This window comes from Dromiciops gliroides, chromosome 5 (assembly GCF_019393635.1).
Source record: "Dromiciops gliroides isolate mDroGli1 chromosome 5, mDroGli1.pri, whole genome shotgun sequence".
Lineage (NCBI taxonomy): Eukaryota > Metazoa > Chordata > Mammalia > Microbiotheria > Microbiotheriidae > Dromiciops > Dromiciops gliroides.
This window is the reverse complement of record NC_057865.1, coordinates 42,902,777-42,921,119: the sequence shown is the minus strand read 5'-3', so window position 1 is coordinate 42,921,119 and position 18,343 is coordinate 42,902,777. Positions and strand designations below refer to the sequence as shown.

Sequence of the window (18,343 nt, the reverse complement as noted above, 5' to 3'; positions counted from 1 at the left end):
TCAGAGCTCTCAGTCCCTTCCCCTTGCATTCTTTTGTTTGTTTGTTTGTTTGGGGGGTCCCTGAAGGTCCCTCTTGGCCTAACTGGACTAAGTTATTCAAATCACTAGTGCTTGTTTCCCTTGACCTCCAAGGTAGTGGGATAGGATCAGGGTTAGCTAGGAGTCAAGGGGTAAGACGAGGGGACAAAGGTAAATACTTCCCCAGTACCCTACTTAAAAAAGAAAAAAATTCACATTCTCCCCTAACTAGGTAGTTCAGTGGACAGTATGCTGGCTGACAGTGGAGTCAGGAAGACCTCAGTTCAAATCTGACCTCAGAAATTTACTAGCTGTGTGACCCCTGACAATTCATTTAACCTCTACCTCAGTTGCCTCATCTGTAATATGGGGATAATAACAGCACCTACCTTCCGGGGTTGTTGTGAGAAAAAATGAGATAATGTTCATAAAGTGCTTTGCTAACCTTACTTAAAGTGCTATAATAATTGCTTTTTGTTTATTATTATTGTTACTGTCATTGTTATCATACTACAGAGACCTGCCTTCCATGGACTGAAGGTGGCAATCAGTCCAATGCCCAGCGACAGTGGGTTTTCTTGTACTGAAGAAACCTAGGTTCTGGTATACACTTGGTCCAACTTCCTGAGGCTGGGGCAAATGGCTGGAGGATGTGTGTTATTTTGTTGTTGTTTTTGTTCTTAGATTTTCCAGAGGAGATTAGTCTTTTATTTTGATTGAATTTATATTATGCGTTGAAAAATACCACATCTTTAAGTGTAGTGCAAAAGGATATCATGAAAGGACTGGTTTTTTGACTACCCCCCTCCCCCCAAAAAAACACCCTCAACGATCCTAAAAGCCTGTACATCACAACAAATGCATTCCATACCCTTCCTAGTCTGGTAAAGACTGATCGTTCTAATGAATGGAAGTTTTCTTTTTTTATTTAGTATTTTATTTTTCCCCAATTGTGTATAAAAACGGAGGCTTGTATTTTCATGGAATTAGTCAGTGGCCGAAGGAAGATGGACGATAAAGCCCTTCCGTAGTGTTTCCTGAAGGCTACACAGTAAGTCTTAGAGATCTAATCCAGCTGGACACGTTGTCTTCCAGCCCAAGATCTGCTAGAGGACGTCCATGCTTGGCAATGCAGCAGCTTCAATAACATCCTCTTGACTCAAGACTTCATTTTAGTGAAGGATCTGAATCCCTTCTAAATGAAAACATCCTGCAAATTTGGAGACTTGAAACTGGCAAGAGCAGGAAGGAGAAGGGCACAGAAATAAGCATTTATTAGGCACCTACTATGTTCTGGGCACCATGCTAAGGTTTTACAAATATCTCATTTAGAAAAAAAAACAATAAACAATTTTTTTTTTTGGCGGGGCAATGAGGGTTAAGTGAATTGCCCAGGGTCACACAGCTAGTAAGTGTCAAGTGTCTGAGGCTGGATTTGAACTCGGGTCCTCCTGAATCCAGGGCCGGTACTTTATCCACTGTGCCACCTAGCTGCCCCCCAACATTTTTATTTAAAGTTTTAAGTTCCAAATTCTATCCCTCATTCCCTCCATCCCTTCCCCACTCCCTGAGGTGGGAAGCAATCAGATATAGGTTATACATGTACAATTACACAAAACATTATCATAATTAGTTATTTTGTATAAGAAAACGAAGGAAAGAAAAAAATGGAAGAAAGTGAAAAATAGAATGCTGCAGTCTGTGATCAATCAATATTAGTTCTTTCTTTGGAGGTGGATAGTATGCTTGCCTCATCATTAATCCTTTGGGAGTGAGAATATTTGTATTGCTGAGAATAGTTAAGTGAGTTCTTCATCAAACAATATTGCTGTCTCTGTGCCCAACATTCTCCTGGTTCTTCTCACTTTACTATGCATCAGTTCATACAAGTCTTTCCAGGCCTTTCTGAAATCATCCTGTTTGTCATTTCTTACAGCACAATAATATTCTCATTTGATCCTCACAACAACCCTGAGAGGTATGTGTGACTATTATTCCCATTTTACAGTTGAGGAAACCAAGGTAAAGTGTCCTGGGTCACCCAGATAGTCAGTGTCAGGAAAAAAAGAGAGACAAAGGAAAAATACTTTGTCCAGGTGTGTAATACTTTGGGACAAGAAGTAAACTGAATAGCTAAAGCAGAAGTGAAGTAAACAATTTTACTATACCATATGAGCTGAAGGACCGGAAAAGACTCCACCTATGCTGAGAATTACTCTCCCTTCCAATCTGTCCTGAAATCTCTATCCATCAGTCAATCCACAAGCATTTATGAGATACAAAGACAAAAGTGAAACCAATTCCTGTCCTGGAGAAATTTACAGTTTAGCTGGAGAAACCCCATGAACAGAGAGTTACATACAAAATAAAGACAAGATGGCTTTGGAAGGAAGACCCTAGCCACTGGCCATTAGAAAGAACTTCATATAGAAGGTGGTGCTTGAACTGAGCCTTGGAGCGAAGTGAGGATTCTATGATGTAAAACTGGGAAAGATGTACATTCCAGAAATGGGAGACAGCCAGTACAAAGACATAGGAGATGGAGTGCCCTGCATGAGGAATAGTTAGTAGTAGTAGTAGTAAGGCTACTTTGGATGGACTATAGTGCAGGCAAAGGCTGGAAGGTTAGGTTGGAGCCATGTCGGGAAGGGTTTTAAATGACGGAGGAGTTTTGTATTTGATCATGGAGGTAATAGAGAACCACTGGAGTTTACTGAGCCCCATGGTCAGACCGGTGTATAGGAAGATCACTTTGGCAGCTGTTTGGAGGGAGGAGACACTTGAGGCAGGGAGAGCAATGAAGAGGCCAATGAAATAGTCCAAGAAAAAAATAACAAAGACCTGAACTATAGTACGATGGAGGCTTATGTGAGCATGAGTCACTAACCTAGGTGAATCAACAAAGGTGGTAGCACAGTTTCTAGAAGGTAACCACTAAAGTGCATGTGATGCCTTTATGTACTCTTAAACTTTGATAACAGGTTGTAAGGATGATGGGCACAATCTGTGAATTATATCTAAAAGCAAATTTCCTGAAGTTAAGACAGCCACAGCACACTGTGTGATTGTTTCAGATAGTTCAGATACTTCAATATAGTTTTGGATCTGTGATATGATCAGTCTTCGTGATACTTCTTCCATAGATTAGTAAGGAATGTATCAAATTGTACTTAGGTGTTTATTTTACTGCTCTCAATGGCATATCACCTTTTAATGTCAATTAGTAACCATTTTTGGTCAGTTGTTCTCCCTGCCACTGAGAAACCCTTGGTGTTGCTATTGGTGGCAGGGAGAACAACTGACCAAATATGGTTACTCTAGAAGGACAAACTGTGTCCTTTGAGTTATGATTGGTGGAACTGAAGTCCTTCTTGGCTTGGGGAACATTTACCTTTCCTCATTGCAGAATTTAGAGAGGTAAGGGACCTCTCAGACATCATCTAATTTGACCCTTCCATTTTAAAGAGAAAGAAAGAGAGATGAAGAGAAGGGAATGATTCATTCAGGGTCATGCAACCTGTCAGCAGAAGTAAGATTCAAACCCAGGTCCCCCAATTCCTGATTCAGTACTCTTCCACCATACTAGGATAACATACAAACTGAGCAATTAGGGCTCAAGAGCTAAAAGTTACAAAAGTGACTGACTCTATAAAGACTTTATGAAGCCATTGCCCATAAGCTCAGAGCAGAAGGCAAGCCCTCTGGCCTTGTTCCCTTGTCACCTGTGTCAGTCTTGCTGACCCAAGCAGATGAGATGAAATTCATTTCCACGGGGGAAGGCTTAGCAGGCAGTAGGGGTAGACATCAAGGGCAGGGCCAAGGCAAAACAAGCTTCTTGATCATGAAGTTTTTGCTGGTTCTTCTTTTCTCTGTAAAGCCTAGAGAGCGCTAGACCAGGAAGGCTCTCTAAAGCAAAATAAGCCTCCTTGCCCCCAGGAGTTACTAGAATTGATTTGTTAGTTGTGATTTTTTCCCCTCTTGTCATAGAAACAGGAGGCGACCAAAGGGTACAGTATCTGATCCAATTAGAGCTGACCTAAAGTGAGATGGACTTCCTCAAGAGGTGAGCGGCCCCTCCCTCATTGGAGGTCTTCAAGGAGAGGCTGAATGACCACTTGTTAGATATGGTAGAGATGGAATTCCTTTCCTGTTTGGATTGGACTGGTTGGCCATTGAGGTCCTCCTGTTCCGCTCTCAAATTCTGTGGTAATTTTTGCAGAGCAAAAAAAATTAAAAAAAAATGCCTTTTGTAACAGGCCATTTGGATAAAGAACAATTAGCAAATCAATGAACTAGCTTCTGATTACACGGAAAACAAGTTAAATATTTATTGAATGCTTTTATTATGATAAACTCAATAACTGTCAAGAAAAACAATCAAATCAACATATCCTATGGTGGCCCAGCACAACTAGCCTTGCTGTTACATGGATCATACTGGATCTTGGGGGACTTCTAACAAAATCAGGTCTCTTTGGCTCATGCTGCCACCCACAGTTTCTCCCTTGGCAACCTCAGAATTTGGTCCATGTCCTACTTTCTAGAGATGTGGGTAAAAAGGGCCTTTCAAGCTATTGGATGGTCTTTATCTCACTCCAGAGAAAGAGTACAAAAGCAAGCAAACTCCACAAAATATTCACAAAAGCCATAGTCATTACAATTTCCCCTTCCTGCTAGGCTATACAGTCTGTGCTCGGTTTCCCCTTGCATCCCCTTCCCCCAAAAGACCTGTATTCATAGATGCCTAGCACTAACCTGTGGTTTGAACTTTCCCAGGGAAATGAATTTGTGGTGAATTGGAAGTCAATCAATCAACATTTTTAAAGCACCTACTATGTGCCAAGCACTGTAGATGCAAATAAATACCTCAAAAGACAGTCCCTGCCCTCAGGAAGCTCACAATCGAATAGGGAAGCCAACAGGCAAACAAGTATATACAAACAAGTCATATATAGAATAAATAGGCAATAATGAACACAGGGAAAGTACTTCCTACAGTAGGTGGGATTCTAGTTGGGAATTAAAGGAGGCCAGGGAAGGAAGGAAGAACATTCCAGGCCCAGGGCAGGGGGATGAGAGGTGGGGGTAAGCCAGAGAAAAATGCCTGGAGCCATGCGATGGAGTGTCTTGTTCCAGGAGCAGCAAGGTCCGTGTTATTGATCAGTTACTGGATGGAAGAATGCAGGGAGTAAGATGTAAGTCAGATGTAAGAAGACTAGCAAGGGAGGCGGGGGCTAGATTTTGAAGGACTTTGAATGCTAAACAGAGCATTTTGTATTTGACTCTGGAGTTTGCAGGGAACCGTTGGAGCTAAAGATATCAGTGGTGACTTAGAAGAGACAACAATCAATTGAATGTGTAGATAACAGTAATTAAAAAAAAAATAAATAGAGGCCTCACCTGTTCAAGGACCCAGAGATTTTGATCTTCAGAGGCTTCTTGAAACACTCAATTCTACTTAGGATTTAGACTTGGAAGGGCCCTCAAACAGCCTCCTCATTTTAGGGATGAGGAAACAGGGACCTAGAAAGATTCAATGACTTGCCCAAGGTCATATGGATAACTAGTAGGACCAGAATTTGAATCTGAATCCATGTGTTATGGGAGTATTATAGGCCTCGGTTACCCCAAAAGTTGTCTGGGAAGGTTAAGGAACTTTTCCCTTGAAATCAAGTAGGCCTTTCCTTGAGCTCAATCAAGGACCTACACACCCAAAAGAGATAAGCAGCACCAGATTGAACTGAGCATGCTCCAGGACCATCACCCTGAATTCCAATCCTCCTGAGCACCTGGATGAGGTAATCCTGTTGGGAGTGACTACACCAGGAGAAGACCACCTGGAACCGCCCACCAGCAGACTGCTCGGACCCACCGGGATGGAGTTAATGTCCATCACCAGATTGCTCATGACCAGTCATCACCTACCTCAGCCTACCACCAGAGCACCCCCAGCCCATCACCCAATAAGGGACATTCTTACCCATGCCATCTGTTTTTTTTTTTTTTCGGGGCAATGGGGGTTAAGTGACTTGCCCAGGGTCACACGGCTAGTAATTGTCAAGTGACTAAGGCCGGATTTGAACTCAGGTATTGCTGAATCCAGGGCCGGTGCTTTATCCACTGCGCCACCTAGCTGCCCCCAAAGTCAATTGTCTCTGTGAATGAGGCGGATCATTTGCAGGGGGTTTCTCTAAGGTAGGGAGGAGACTCCAAACAGAGATCAGAGGTTTTCTTTTTTTTTTTTCTTTTTTTCTTTTTTTTGCGGGGCAATTGGGGTTAAGTGACTTGCCCAGGGTCACACAGCTAGTAAGTGTTAAGTGTCTGAGGTCGGATTTGAACTCAGGTCCTCCTGAATCCAGGGCCGGTGCTCTATCCACTGCGCCATCTAGCTGCCCTTACCCATGCCATCTGAACCCTATAAAAGAGCATTCCTCAAGCTAGTCGGGGAGGAAAGCATTTTGTTTCTCCAAAACCTTCCTCCTGGTCAGTTTCTCTTCTACCCCAATAAACCTGTTCTTTTATTCCTAAATAGGACTTGCGTGAGAGTGTAATTCTTTACAGAGGAATCCTAACGACACATGTGCTTTCCCCCCATATCATTTTGTTGCCCAACATAGGGCGCCAAAATGTCATGGGGAAATGGGGTAAGGGGTTTGGGTATGGGTAGGGGTAGGGGATTTGGGATTTGGGGTCCTTAGGAATTCATCTTTAAAGAATTATACCCTCTTGCACACAAAAGCAGTTAGAATAGTTTTGTTGTTTATTTTGTGGCTGAGGAAGGGAAAGGAAAGGGAAGGGAAACCATGAAAGAAGTCCTTAGACTTCTCATGGGGAGAAGGCATGGCACAGAGAGGGGCTCTGAGATACCAATCTCCTCGAGCAGGAGAGTGGCAGGTACTTCTATAGAGGACTGATGGGGGTGACCATCTGACTGTGGAAAGTTCCCTTAGTGAGGGAGGACCATCCCCCACTGGTGGTGGCTGCAGGAGTTGGGTAAGGGGTGGCTGCAGATCTCTGAAGCCATCTCCTCAGGACACAAAGGAAGCAGCCACACCCAAATTTATCTCCCCAGGATTGAAGGAGACTAGAATGAAGGGTGGAGGTCCCGAAGCTAGCTCAGTCCCATCTGGTTCCACTTATCTTTTTAGGTGTGTCTGTCCTTCAGTTTAGTTTCTCAAGGAGAAGGTTCTTTGATGTGCCCCAGAGAACTTCTGGGGTGCCCTGGGCCCATAACATATGTCTTGTGGCGTTCCTTCCACATTGACACAAAGAAGCAATGATCAGAATGATAGCATTGAAAGGGCCCTCAGTACCCATCCTTTCCACATTTTATTAATAAGCCTCTCTTTGGGGGCATTAAGAGCTTCTATTTCTTATTTATTTATGTTTTGTAGTCCCAGAAATAAGGAGTTCTTGTCTTGATAGAGAGAGGGGTCGCTGGTGCAGAGTCCTTTGGTGTGGCTGGGCTCTGTGAGTCCCAGACTTAGTCTGTTTTGCAGATTCTGCACTCCTTTTTTCCCCCTTCTTGTCAGTGGAATGCACGCAGCCAGAGTCTGGGAGGGTTTCCTGGACGGAGAGGTTTTGATTACAGCTGCCTTAAGAAGGCTAGCTCTCTCCAGCTCATTGCCATTCCTTTCCACCACACACTAGGAGGAGGAACAGCAGCATGGGCTTCCAAGGGGTCTACCTACTCCTGTGCTTCTTCGTCCTCTTCCCGTGGACCAGCACGGAGCCACCAACCCTTAAAGTAAAAAAGGCAGCCACTGTCAAGAAAGGTAAGGACCGACCTTCCACCCTCTCTCTTCCAGGAAGATGTTAGCGACTGGGCATCAAGCCTCACCCTTTGTCCCTTAGTGCTGATTTTATTTTCCTAATTAATAGATATTTTTAATATTTGCTTTTTTAACTGAGCTAAAAAAGAAGGGGAGGAGCAGGTTCCCGGGCCATGGAATAGGGAAACTCCTGGAAAAGTGGATTCCACTAGGAGCACAAGGCACAGCATAGAGTGTGGTTGAGAGGCAGCTTGGCATGAAGTGACAATAGAGCTGGGTTCAAATCCCATCTTCTGCAGAGGGCATACCCTGGTCCCTCCCACCCTCTCTTACCCCCAGTGTTTTCCTCCTGAGATTACCTCCCATTGACTATATATCTTATATAAATATATACATAGTTCCTTGTATGTTGTCTCCCCCATTAGAATAGAAGTTCCTTGAAGGTAGAGACTGGATTTTTGCCTTCCTTTGTAGCCCTAGTGCTTGACACAGTGCCTGGCACATGGTAGGCATTTAATAAATGCTTGTTGGGGCAGCGAGGTGGCGCAATGGATAGAGCACCAGTCCTGGATTCAGGAGGGCCTGAGTTCAAATGTGGCCTCAGACACTTGACACTTCTTAGCTGTGTGACCCTGGCCAAGTCACTTAACCCTGATTGCCTTACCAAAAAATAAACAAACAAACAAATAAATAAATTAATGCTTGTTGACTGACCACTGACACATATTGGCCATGTGACCATGGTCATTTAACCTCTCAGGGCCCCCACATGACCACTGAAGATTATGATTTATTCCTCTAAGACTTCCCTCTGTCAATGAAATCACAAGTTTAGACTCTAGCCCTTAAAAAACAAAAACCAGTCCAGACCCATAGTCACCTACTATATGTATAGCTCAAGAAGGGCATAATTCTTTTTTTTTGTTTGTTTTTTTGTTTTTGTTTTGTTTTGCAGGGCAATTGGGGTTAAGTGACTTGCCCGGGTCACACAGCTAGTAAGTGTCAAGTGTCTGAGGTCGGATTTGAACTCAGGTACTCCTGAATCCAGGGCCGGTGCTTTATCCACTTCGCCACCTAGCCGCCCCCAAGAAGGGCATAATTCTTGAAACACAAATAAAAAGAAACTTGGTTTTTCTTTTGCCTATTCTATGGTTTGGGGAGGGTGGTTGTTTTTCTCTCCCCTGGTTTAAAGTTTAGTGAGGCTTCTCAGATAGCAGTGACAGTATTTTGAATAGAGGGGAATTTTCTTCTTGGGCCGCCCCAGAGTGGCTTCAGTTGGCTGGAGCTCTCTCCTATTCCCCCGGCTGTTGTTAGGGATGCTTTGGCTGAGAATTAGGGCTCTCTCCCTTTAGCTGCATAGCCAGCTTCATCTGGCCAAGGGCCATCACAATCTTCTGTTTGTGGCAACACAAGCTCAATGCCATGGAAATGAACTAACGTTACCCACTAGGGCAGGAGCCAAGGGAATCTGAGCAGAGGGAGGGTGGGGTCTTCCCCTGCTGAGAAAATGCCTGCCATGATAAGTAAACATGAGGGAGTGATGGGAGCAGGGGGGTGAGGCAGGGAAGGCCATGTATGAAGAGAAGGGAAGGCGGTGTTGGTAAATGTCACTGTCTTTCTCTGGACCTCAGTTTCTCCGTCTAGAAAATAAGAGGTTTGGCCTGGATGGGAACTTAGGGCCCCTCCAACTCTTAATATTGTCTTCTCTCCTCTTTTTTTTCCTTCTTTCTTTTTTGGTGGGGCAATGAGGGTTAAGTGACTTGCCCAAGGTCACACAGCTAGTAAGTGTCTAGTGTCTGAGACCAGATTTGAACTGAGGTCCTCCTGAATCCAGGGCCAGTGCTTTATCCACTGTGCCACCTAGCTGCCCCTTGCTCTCCTCTTTATAATATACACAGCCCTTTATGGTTTTCAAAGTTGACTTGTGCCTGCTTCACCATCTTTTCTGGTTCTGAGGAAGGGGTAGTAGCTATCCTCCCTCCCCCACCCCCATCTGTTTAATGTAGAACCAACTAGCATTCATTAAGCACCTACTATGTTCTGAGGAACTGTGCTAAGTGATGGGAATACAAAGAAAGGCAGAAAATACTCCCAGTCCTCAGGGAGCTCACAGTCTAATGAAAATGAGCAGCTTGTAAGGCAACAAAGGTGGTAGAAGATGGAATAGCAATGATAGTTGGCATTTATATAGTGTTTTAAAGTTCACAAATGCTGGGACTAGAGTCTGTAAGATCTAAGTTCAAACCCAGACCTAGACACTTAATACTAGCTGTGTGAGCCTGGGTATATCACTTAACCTCTATCTACCTCAGTTTCCTCATCTGTAAAAGAGAGTTAGTAGTACTACCTAGCAGTCAGGGTTGTTCTGAGGATAAAATGAGATATTTATAAAGCACTTTACAAACCTTAATGCTTTATATAAATGCTAACTATTATGATTACTATCATAACCTTGATTATTATTGCAAGTCAGAGACCACTTCTCACAACAGCCCTTTTCCGATTTCCCTAATTGCTAGTGCTCTCCCCTCACCTAAATAATTTTGATTTACTCTTCATTTATGTTTTTCTGCGTTTGTGTTAGTCCTTCCCAGGAGAATGTAAGGTACTTGCGGGCAGGAACTTTTTTTTAGTCTTTATATTCCCAAGGCCTACAAGAAGCACTCAATAACTGCTTGCTAAATTGAAATCTTTTTTTTTTTTTGTTTTTTTTTTGACTGGGCAATGAGGTTTAAGTGACTTGCCCAGGGTCACACAGCTAGTAGGTGTCAAGTGTCTGAGATCAGATTTGAACTCAGGTCCTCCTGAACCCAGGGCCAGTGCTTTATCCACTGCGCCCCCCAGCTGCCCCCTTGAATTCTTTTTCATTTCCATTTTACAGATGGGGAAACTGAAGCTCATAGAGGTTAAATGAACGAATAAATACATGAAAAAGCATTTATTGTTTACTATGTTCCAAGCACTGTGCTAAACTCTGAAGATACAAATACAGCTCCTGCCTTCAAGTGAACTTCCATCTGTACAAATCTTATCTGTACCTTTTATTTACATGTTTACATATTATCTCCCCTTTTAGAAGATATGCTTCTTAACAGCAGGGACTGGTTTTTGTTGGTTGGTTGATTTTTATATTTTGTATCTCCAGTGTTTACACATTGTATCTCACAGTGCCTGGCAGTGCTTATTGACTGACTGCCAACTGATATTCTGATGGGGAGGGCACATACGTGAGAGAATGGTGGGCAGGGAGAAGTCCTTTGGCTTAGAAAGTTACAGAGATGGTAAGTGGGGTCATAGAGTAGAGTACACTCCTTGTAGGAACAGTGGCAAAGATGATTTTCTCATGGTTTGTGGGTCCAGACCTGAAGAGGGATTGAGAAGGGTACACCTGCAAGGGCAATTAAGTAGCTGACAATTGTACCATGCAGGAGGTAGTCCAAGATGAGGGAGCCTTGTCCACAGTCACTCAGCTAGTAAATGCCCCAGGTGGAATTCAAATCAAGGTCTCTCCTGCTCTCTGGTATAGTAGTCTGCTCATTATAGACTGCTGCCCAAAAGGAAAAGGATGGGGCCCGGAGCATGATAATATTTTCTTTTTTGGTGGGGCAGTAGGGGTTAAGTGACTTGCCCAGGGTCACACAGCTAATAAGTGCCAAGTGTCTGAGGCTGGATTTGAACTCAGGTCCTTCTGAGTCCAGGTCCGGTGCTCTATCCACTGTGCCACCTAGCTGTCCCCTGAGCATGATAATCTGAGAAATAAGTGCCCCCACCTAACTGCATGGGGCTCTTTCAAGCTGAGAAGGAAGTGAAGGACAATAACGTTAGAGCTTTGGCAATGATACCTGGAAACTGAGGCTGGGGCAAGGGAACCTCCTTCTTCACTGCTGGGCATGGACTGGTAATAAAGAGCCTCTAAGAAGAATGAGGCGGGCTGTGAGAGCCACCTACTGCGCTGCTGGAGAATCTTACAACTGTATTATGCATCACCCACAGCCCTTCGTCTTCCCTGCTTAGCGTCCATATAGATGTTCTGGACCCAAGCTGCTTTAGTGGAGAGAGGGCACCAGCCCCCAAGAGCGTGGAAGATTCTGTGAATTGTTGCCAGAGAGCAGAGCTGGAATTAGTCATTTTTTACCTAACACAAGTAGAATGAAACACACCTTCATTTAATCTGGAGGAGGGGTAGAGAAGTAGAGGCAGAGATCCCCTATGATCTCATTGAAAACTCAAAACAATCCTATAAAAAAGGTGTTTTATTACCCCACTTCGCAGATGAAGAAACTGAGGCTGAGATAGTGTCCAGGGTCCCACAGTTAGTAAATATCTAAGGCAGGATTTAAACTTAGGTCTTCCTAACTCCTAATCCAACACTCTATCCACTTTACCCCCTAGCCACCATTTTAAGGAATTATTCTCACTAGGTTGGTCCCTGCCCCCATCTCTGTTCCAAGTCCAGATGTTTCTAAGCAGCTGAAAGACCCCACATCCTGTCAACACCCTCTACTATTCAGCACCCTGGGACAAAGCCCTGGTCACACACCCTCTCTTTCCCAGAGCTCCAGGCTACAGCACCGCCAAAGAAATGGTTGCCTGCAGAGGAAGCTCTCCCAATATGTTCTGCTCTTCAGTCTGAAGCAAGAGAGAGGAGAAGGAGAGTTTCAAAGCTATTCCCAAGAGCATTCTAAAAAACTTGAGATTGTTACATGCAGTGAAAATGCAATGGGTTTGGAGGCAGAGATCCAAAGGGGGATCTAAATTCCAGTTCTAATACTTGCTGCCTGTTAGACTCTGATCAAGTCATTTCCCTTTTTTGAGGCTTATCTGTGAAAGGAGAGGCAGGGCTGGAGTTAAGCTTGATAGGAAAGGCTTCCTCACAAGGAGAGCTATCTAAAAGTAGAATGGAAAATAGAGGATTCTGTCCTCACTCGAGGTTTGGATTTTAAAGTGAAGGCTGGATGACCCCTGCGGGGGATGCCATAGATGGAATTTTCAAGTAGATATGGATTGGATCAGGTCTTTTTTCTTTTCTTTTCTTTTCTTTTTTTTTCCAGGACAATGAGGGTCAAGTGACTTGCCCAGGGTCACACAGCTAGTAAGTGTCAAGTGTCTGAGGCTGGATTTGAACTCAGGTCCTCCTGAATCCAGGGCCAGTGCTCTATCCACTGCGCCACCTAGCTGACCGCTCCCCCCTAGATCAGGTCTTTTTTCAATGACATAATCCCTAAGGTCCCTCCCAGCTCCAAACCCTATAACCATTTATAAGGTGATCAGAGACCACAGGCCAGGAATACATGTTGGATGTGGGAGCCACTGTGATGGGATAAACAAAACAGCTACAACATCAGTCAATAATTAAGTTCCCAAATCCATATGTGGAAACATCTGTGCAAAGTATGGGGAAAACTGCCAATTGCTGGTTAGCTTGATTAATCATTTAAGAAAGCAATTAGATCATGGACAAACCTTGGTGAAAGATCCATCATCATTGTGGTCACTGTCCAACCACAGTGCCCAAGGCCACTTGGAGGCCACAGTCTCAATCTGAGATGGTAGGAAAAAGGCAGGCCCTTCTGCCCCTGCACCTCCTAACCCCAATTTGACACAGAAACCAAACTCTCCCAAATAAGTTATTTTGCTTTCCCAGAACAGTTGAATAGTAAGGTCTCCTGCTAGAATGCAAACAATTCACACTTACACTAACTTGTGAAACCACAGTAACCCCAAATTGGAAGCAGAGAGGGGGAAACTGAGAGGGACCATTAAGTGAGAAAGGAATTAGAAGGGTGGTGGTGTTTGCTTATTATTTTCCCTGGGGCCCTCGTTGCTGGAACAGAGCATCTCCCATCCCTGCTAAGCTCTGCAATTGTTATCTCTTGACTTGTTCCTCAGAGGCTGTAAGTGCCAAGGTGATAGAAGAGATGAAGAGCCGGCTGGACAGCTTGGCCCAGGATGTAGCCTTGTTAAAGGAGCAGCAGGCCCTCCAGACAGGTAAAAGAGTACCCCCCACTCCCGGGGAGCAGACAGGCACCACCTGGTCAGTACACACGCTCTCCATGGAAACAGGATGGAGGCTAACAGATGCTTCCCTCCAGCCAGCAACAGGATGAACCAATCAGAAAGAGCCATGCTACAGAAAGCAGATACAAGTGGCTACACTTGACTAGCCCTGTAGTCAAATGAATCCGGCATAGGTGAAGTCATTCTTTCCAGGCCTGATTTTTTTCCCTCAGATATTTTATAGCCAAAACAACTCTTATGCATTTTTCCCTTACTAGCTGGGGCTGGGCAGAAGGCCGGGCTGCCAGCTGGCTGGCATGATTTTATCACAGGAGTTAGTTGCTTCTTACCTACGTGTCACATTAACAAAAAGTTTGGCAACCCTAGCAAGGGTGGAGATGGAAAAGGTGCATGGAGAGAAAGCCATGCCAACAAGTAGTCATGGAGGTTCTGCAGGAACAGTACTGAGTAGGGCCTCCAGAGTCCTTACAACACCTCAGGAGCCCTCCAGGCTAAAAGGGGAGACAAGCCCAAGGATGAGGGACTGGACCAGCAGTACTTGCAAAGAGAGAGAGGAGTGAGGTGTGGTTGAGGGTCAGAAAACCTGGGTTCTAGGCCTGACTCCGTTACTAGTTTGCTGTGCCCATGTGGCCTTGCTCATTCTACATGAGCAGTTTGGAGCCTTAGAAGGACTTGGGAAAAGTCAGGCAGGCCGTTAAAACACAAAGCATATAAATGAGATCATCTGCTGGCAGGGGTGTGGCAGACAAGGAGAGAGCCAAGGAAAGGGACTTTGGCCACTGGATAGCACTGGGTCTCAGCTGCTGGTTTGGGGAGGGGGGTCAGGTGCAGGAGCCACAGGCCTTGGCAGGAGGAGGAAGTATCTATGGTTCTTTTTTTTTGGGGGGGGTGAGGCAATTGGGGTTAAGTGACTTGCCCAGGTTCACACAGCTAGTAATTGTCAAGTGTCTGAGGCCAGATTTGAACTTAGGCCCTCCTGAATCCAGGGCCGGTGCTCTATCCACTGCGCCACCTAGCTGCCCCAGTATCTATGGTTCTTAGCAAAGGCAGCCTTCCGTGGGCTTCCCACACTTACCTCCCCCAAGCTTTCTGCCTCACTTTTATTTGTGAGGAATGTGTTGGGGAGGGGATGGTGGCGAGGAGAGTTACCTGTTACCTCTACCACCTAGTAGCCCAGCAAGACTCAGGAAGAAGTACTATCATTTTACAGAGAGGGGGAGGTTTCTCTATCAGGTGCCTTTACCGGGTTTCCAATGCTAAAGACATAAACAAGGACACCCTAAAGAATGGCAAGGGAATCAGATAGGAAAAGCAAGCATGTGGCACTGAAGTCTCCAGAAAATGCAAGAAGAGACCAGTGTGTACAGAGCAGAGGCAGCCTGCTGCAAGGAAGAATTATGGTCTCAAAGAGGCCCCCAACCAGCAAGCTGTCTGGATTTTCACAGCCTCTCTTTCTTCAACTTTAAAAGGAAGAGGTTGGACTAGAAATAATTGTTGCCCAATTGCCGACCCATAAATGAATGAATGAATGAAGGAAACTGAATCTTCCCCCTTTTAACTTCTACTCGTGGCACTGAGTTAAATTAAAGCTGAACAAATCCAAGCTCTCCCCCACATGCCATCCCTTCTGTCTCCAGGCACCCCAGCAGATACCCCAGTATTTGAGTGACATACATAGCAAACAGTAGACTAATATTTATCAAGTGAAGGAATGAAGACAGACCTGCTTGCCAGGTGGGGTGGATTCTATTGATTGGAGGTCTCTGAGCCCTATCTTTTTTCTCCCTAGTTTGTCTAAAGGGTACCAAGATCCACCTGAAGTGCTTTCTGGCCTTCCCCCAAGCCAAGACCTATCATGAAGCTAGTGAAGACTGCATCTCTCGTGGGGGGACCCTCAGCACTCCACAAAATGGAGATGAGAACGACTCCCTCTACGAATACTTACGCAAGGGCATAGGCTCGGAGGCAGAGATCTGGCTCGGCCTCAATGACATGGCAGCTGAGGGCGACTGGGTGGACATGACGGGCAGCAAGATCAGCTACAAGAACTGGGAGACAGAGATCACTACCCAGCCAGATGGTGGCAAAGTGGAAAACTGTGCCGCCATGTCCGGGGTGGCTGTGGGCAAGTGGTTCGACAAGCGGTGCAAAGAGCGGCTGCCCTTCATTTGCCAGTTTATGATTGTGTAGCTTCCCGGAGCATTAGTGAGGTCAGGGGAAGAATGCAGTTGAGGGAAGGAAAGAAGTGATAACAGGAATGCTGCTAAAATAGGCCTTGGGTAGCATGCTCAGCCCCAAGGGGACTCTCTAGCCTCTGTAGATGATCTATTTGCAAATAAAATCACTGCAGCTTGGTAAACACACAGTTTGGTCCATGACTGGGTCTGGTGAATGGGGAGGCCAAATTCTAAAGGGAGGCAAAGGATACCTGTACCAATAAGGGACGGAGGACTCTATGCAGACTAAGTAAGGTGTGGGGGCCATATTCTTTGAACCTGGTCAGGCAAAGTCTATTCTTTTCTGAAAGCTTCATTAAAAGTTCTCTCTGGACTGTCTCTGCCATGTCCCTGCCCAGGTATCTTCTCTCCCCCTTTCTCCCTTTCAGCTTCCTTCTATGTGTTATCATCCCCTACTAGAATATAAACTTCTTGAGGTCAGGAACTCATTTTCTGCTTGTATTTCTATTCCCAGTTCTTAGCAAAGTGTCTGGCCCGTTAAAAAATGCTTGTTGATTTTACTTTTTTTTGATGTGGGGAATCAGTCCTAAGAAATCTGAGATGTGTGAGCCCGAGCACGATAGAAAGGACCGTGGCAGGGTGGGTGTTAAAGGTATACTATGAATTACACATTATTTATAGATACTGTGAAGGTATTAGAGAGTATGGGGATTAAACTTTGTACTGGGAACCATCAATAAACCTTATATAAATGTCACAGGGGGAAGAAGGAGAGAAGAGGGAAAGGGAAGGGAGGGGGGAAACATGTGTGGGTGTGGGTGGGTATGTGTGGGGGAGAGGGGGGGGGAGGAGAGAGAGAGAGGAATTTAAAAATCTTGGAATCTGGTAAGTCTGCTGCAATTAGAGGCAGGGTTTTTTGAGATTTTTTTTTTCTAGATTCTTTTCCCCACCCACCTGAACACAAAACACACGCACTAGGGTCAGAATCTAGGCAGGAAGTTCTTTCTTCCTGCTCCTGAAAGCTCTCGTCTAAGATCTATTAAATCTGATCCTTTGATCAGCTGAGGGCAGCTCTTTTCCATCTCCTCTTCCTAGAATCAAGGCTATTCTTAAAGTAAAGGTACTTGGAGTAGGTCGTTCCTAGGACATTGAAAGACACTTGAATCCTGCTTTCTGTCCTCTTCCTCTCCCTCCTACCCCAATTTTTCCTTGTGAAAAAGCCCAGTTCCAGTCCTGTTTCCTTTGTAAATCTTTGATCATACCTCTCTCCCTTTTTTCCTCTCTCCCCTCCCACCCTCTTCTCTCTCTCTGTCTTTCTCCTCCCTCCTTCCCCTCTCTCATTCCCTTTCTCCCTCCCTCCTGACAATGATAATTTTTTGCATTTATAACTCTGATGGAGTAGTGGATAGAGAGCCAGCCTGAGAGCCAGGAAGGTCTGGGTTCAAGTCCTTCCTCTGACACATACTAGCTGTATGACCCTGGATAAGTCACTTGACATCTGAGTGCCCTGGCTACTCTCTACATTACAGTGAAGGTGCCAATCTGGTCTGGGGGATTCCCTATACCAATGAAATCACAGGTCCAGTTACTGGTCCTATCTCTTTCACCCTAACTAAACCATAAGCCTTTCACCTCTCCCCCACCCCACCCATCCCCAATTAGGCTTAGCACAATGGGTCACACATACTAAGTGCCCAATAACTATCTACCTATTTACTAAGTGATTTGAGGGTCACTGTGTAAATGTCCGCTCTATTACTGGCAGGCTTTATGCATGGGTAATGAGGGAGGATATTATCCTTCAAATGACTGGAACATAGAGGAGGAAGATTGTAACTAGAACCTCATTTGGTGCCTCTTGGAGTGTATAAATCAGAAACGAGTAAAGAGGTGGCCAATGGATTCTTAAAACTCATGATATACATGTCCATTATGCATCTGAACAATTTCATAAAAATAATAAAATCTGTCCCACCATCAACCAATCAAATGAAGTTGCTTGCATTAATGTCTTGCCAACAGAAGGTGGCAATGTTGATGTTTGAATTCCTCCCTCTATTTTCAGTTGTTACTAAGCTTGGGAACCTTTAAGTTTTCTCTATCTTATAATGACCCTGATTTTTTAAAAAAACAAAAGCAAAAACAGCACTACATTCCCCTCTCCACCAATGCAACACACACATTCACACACAATCCCTTTGGCTGCAAAAATTTCTGACTAGGGACAAGAATGCAGCTAATGTTTTGTTTCCATTTCTCGTGACCCTTTAAGTGGTAGAACCATTTAAAAAAGTAATTTTCCTCTCAATTACATGTAAAAACAATTTTAACATTCATTTAAAAAATGTTTGAGTTCCA

The 18,343-nt window shown here is 44.6% G+C and overlaps 1 protein-coding gene across 1 annotated transcript; it reads left to right on the top strand.

The window, feature by feature from the left end:
• Nucleotides 1–7,559: 7,559 nt before the first annotated feature.
• On the top strand, nt 7,560–16,167 carry CLEC3B (C-type lectin domain family 3 member B). Its single transcript, XM_043967630.1, has 3 exons — nt 7,560–7,793; nt 13,680–13,778; nt 15,598–16,167. Exons 1-3 carry the CDS (start codon nt 7,685–7,687, stop codon nt 15,996–15,998), a joined length of 609 nt encoding a protein of 202 aa, XP_043823565.1. The 5' UTR covers nt 7,560–7,684; the 3' UTR covers nt 15,999–16,167.
• Nucleotides 16,168–18,343: the final 2,176 nt, after the last annotated feature.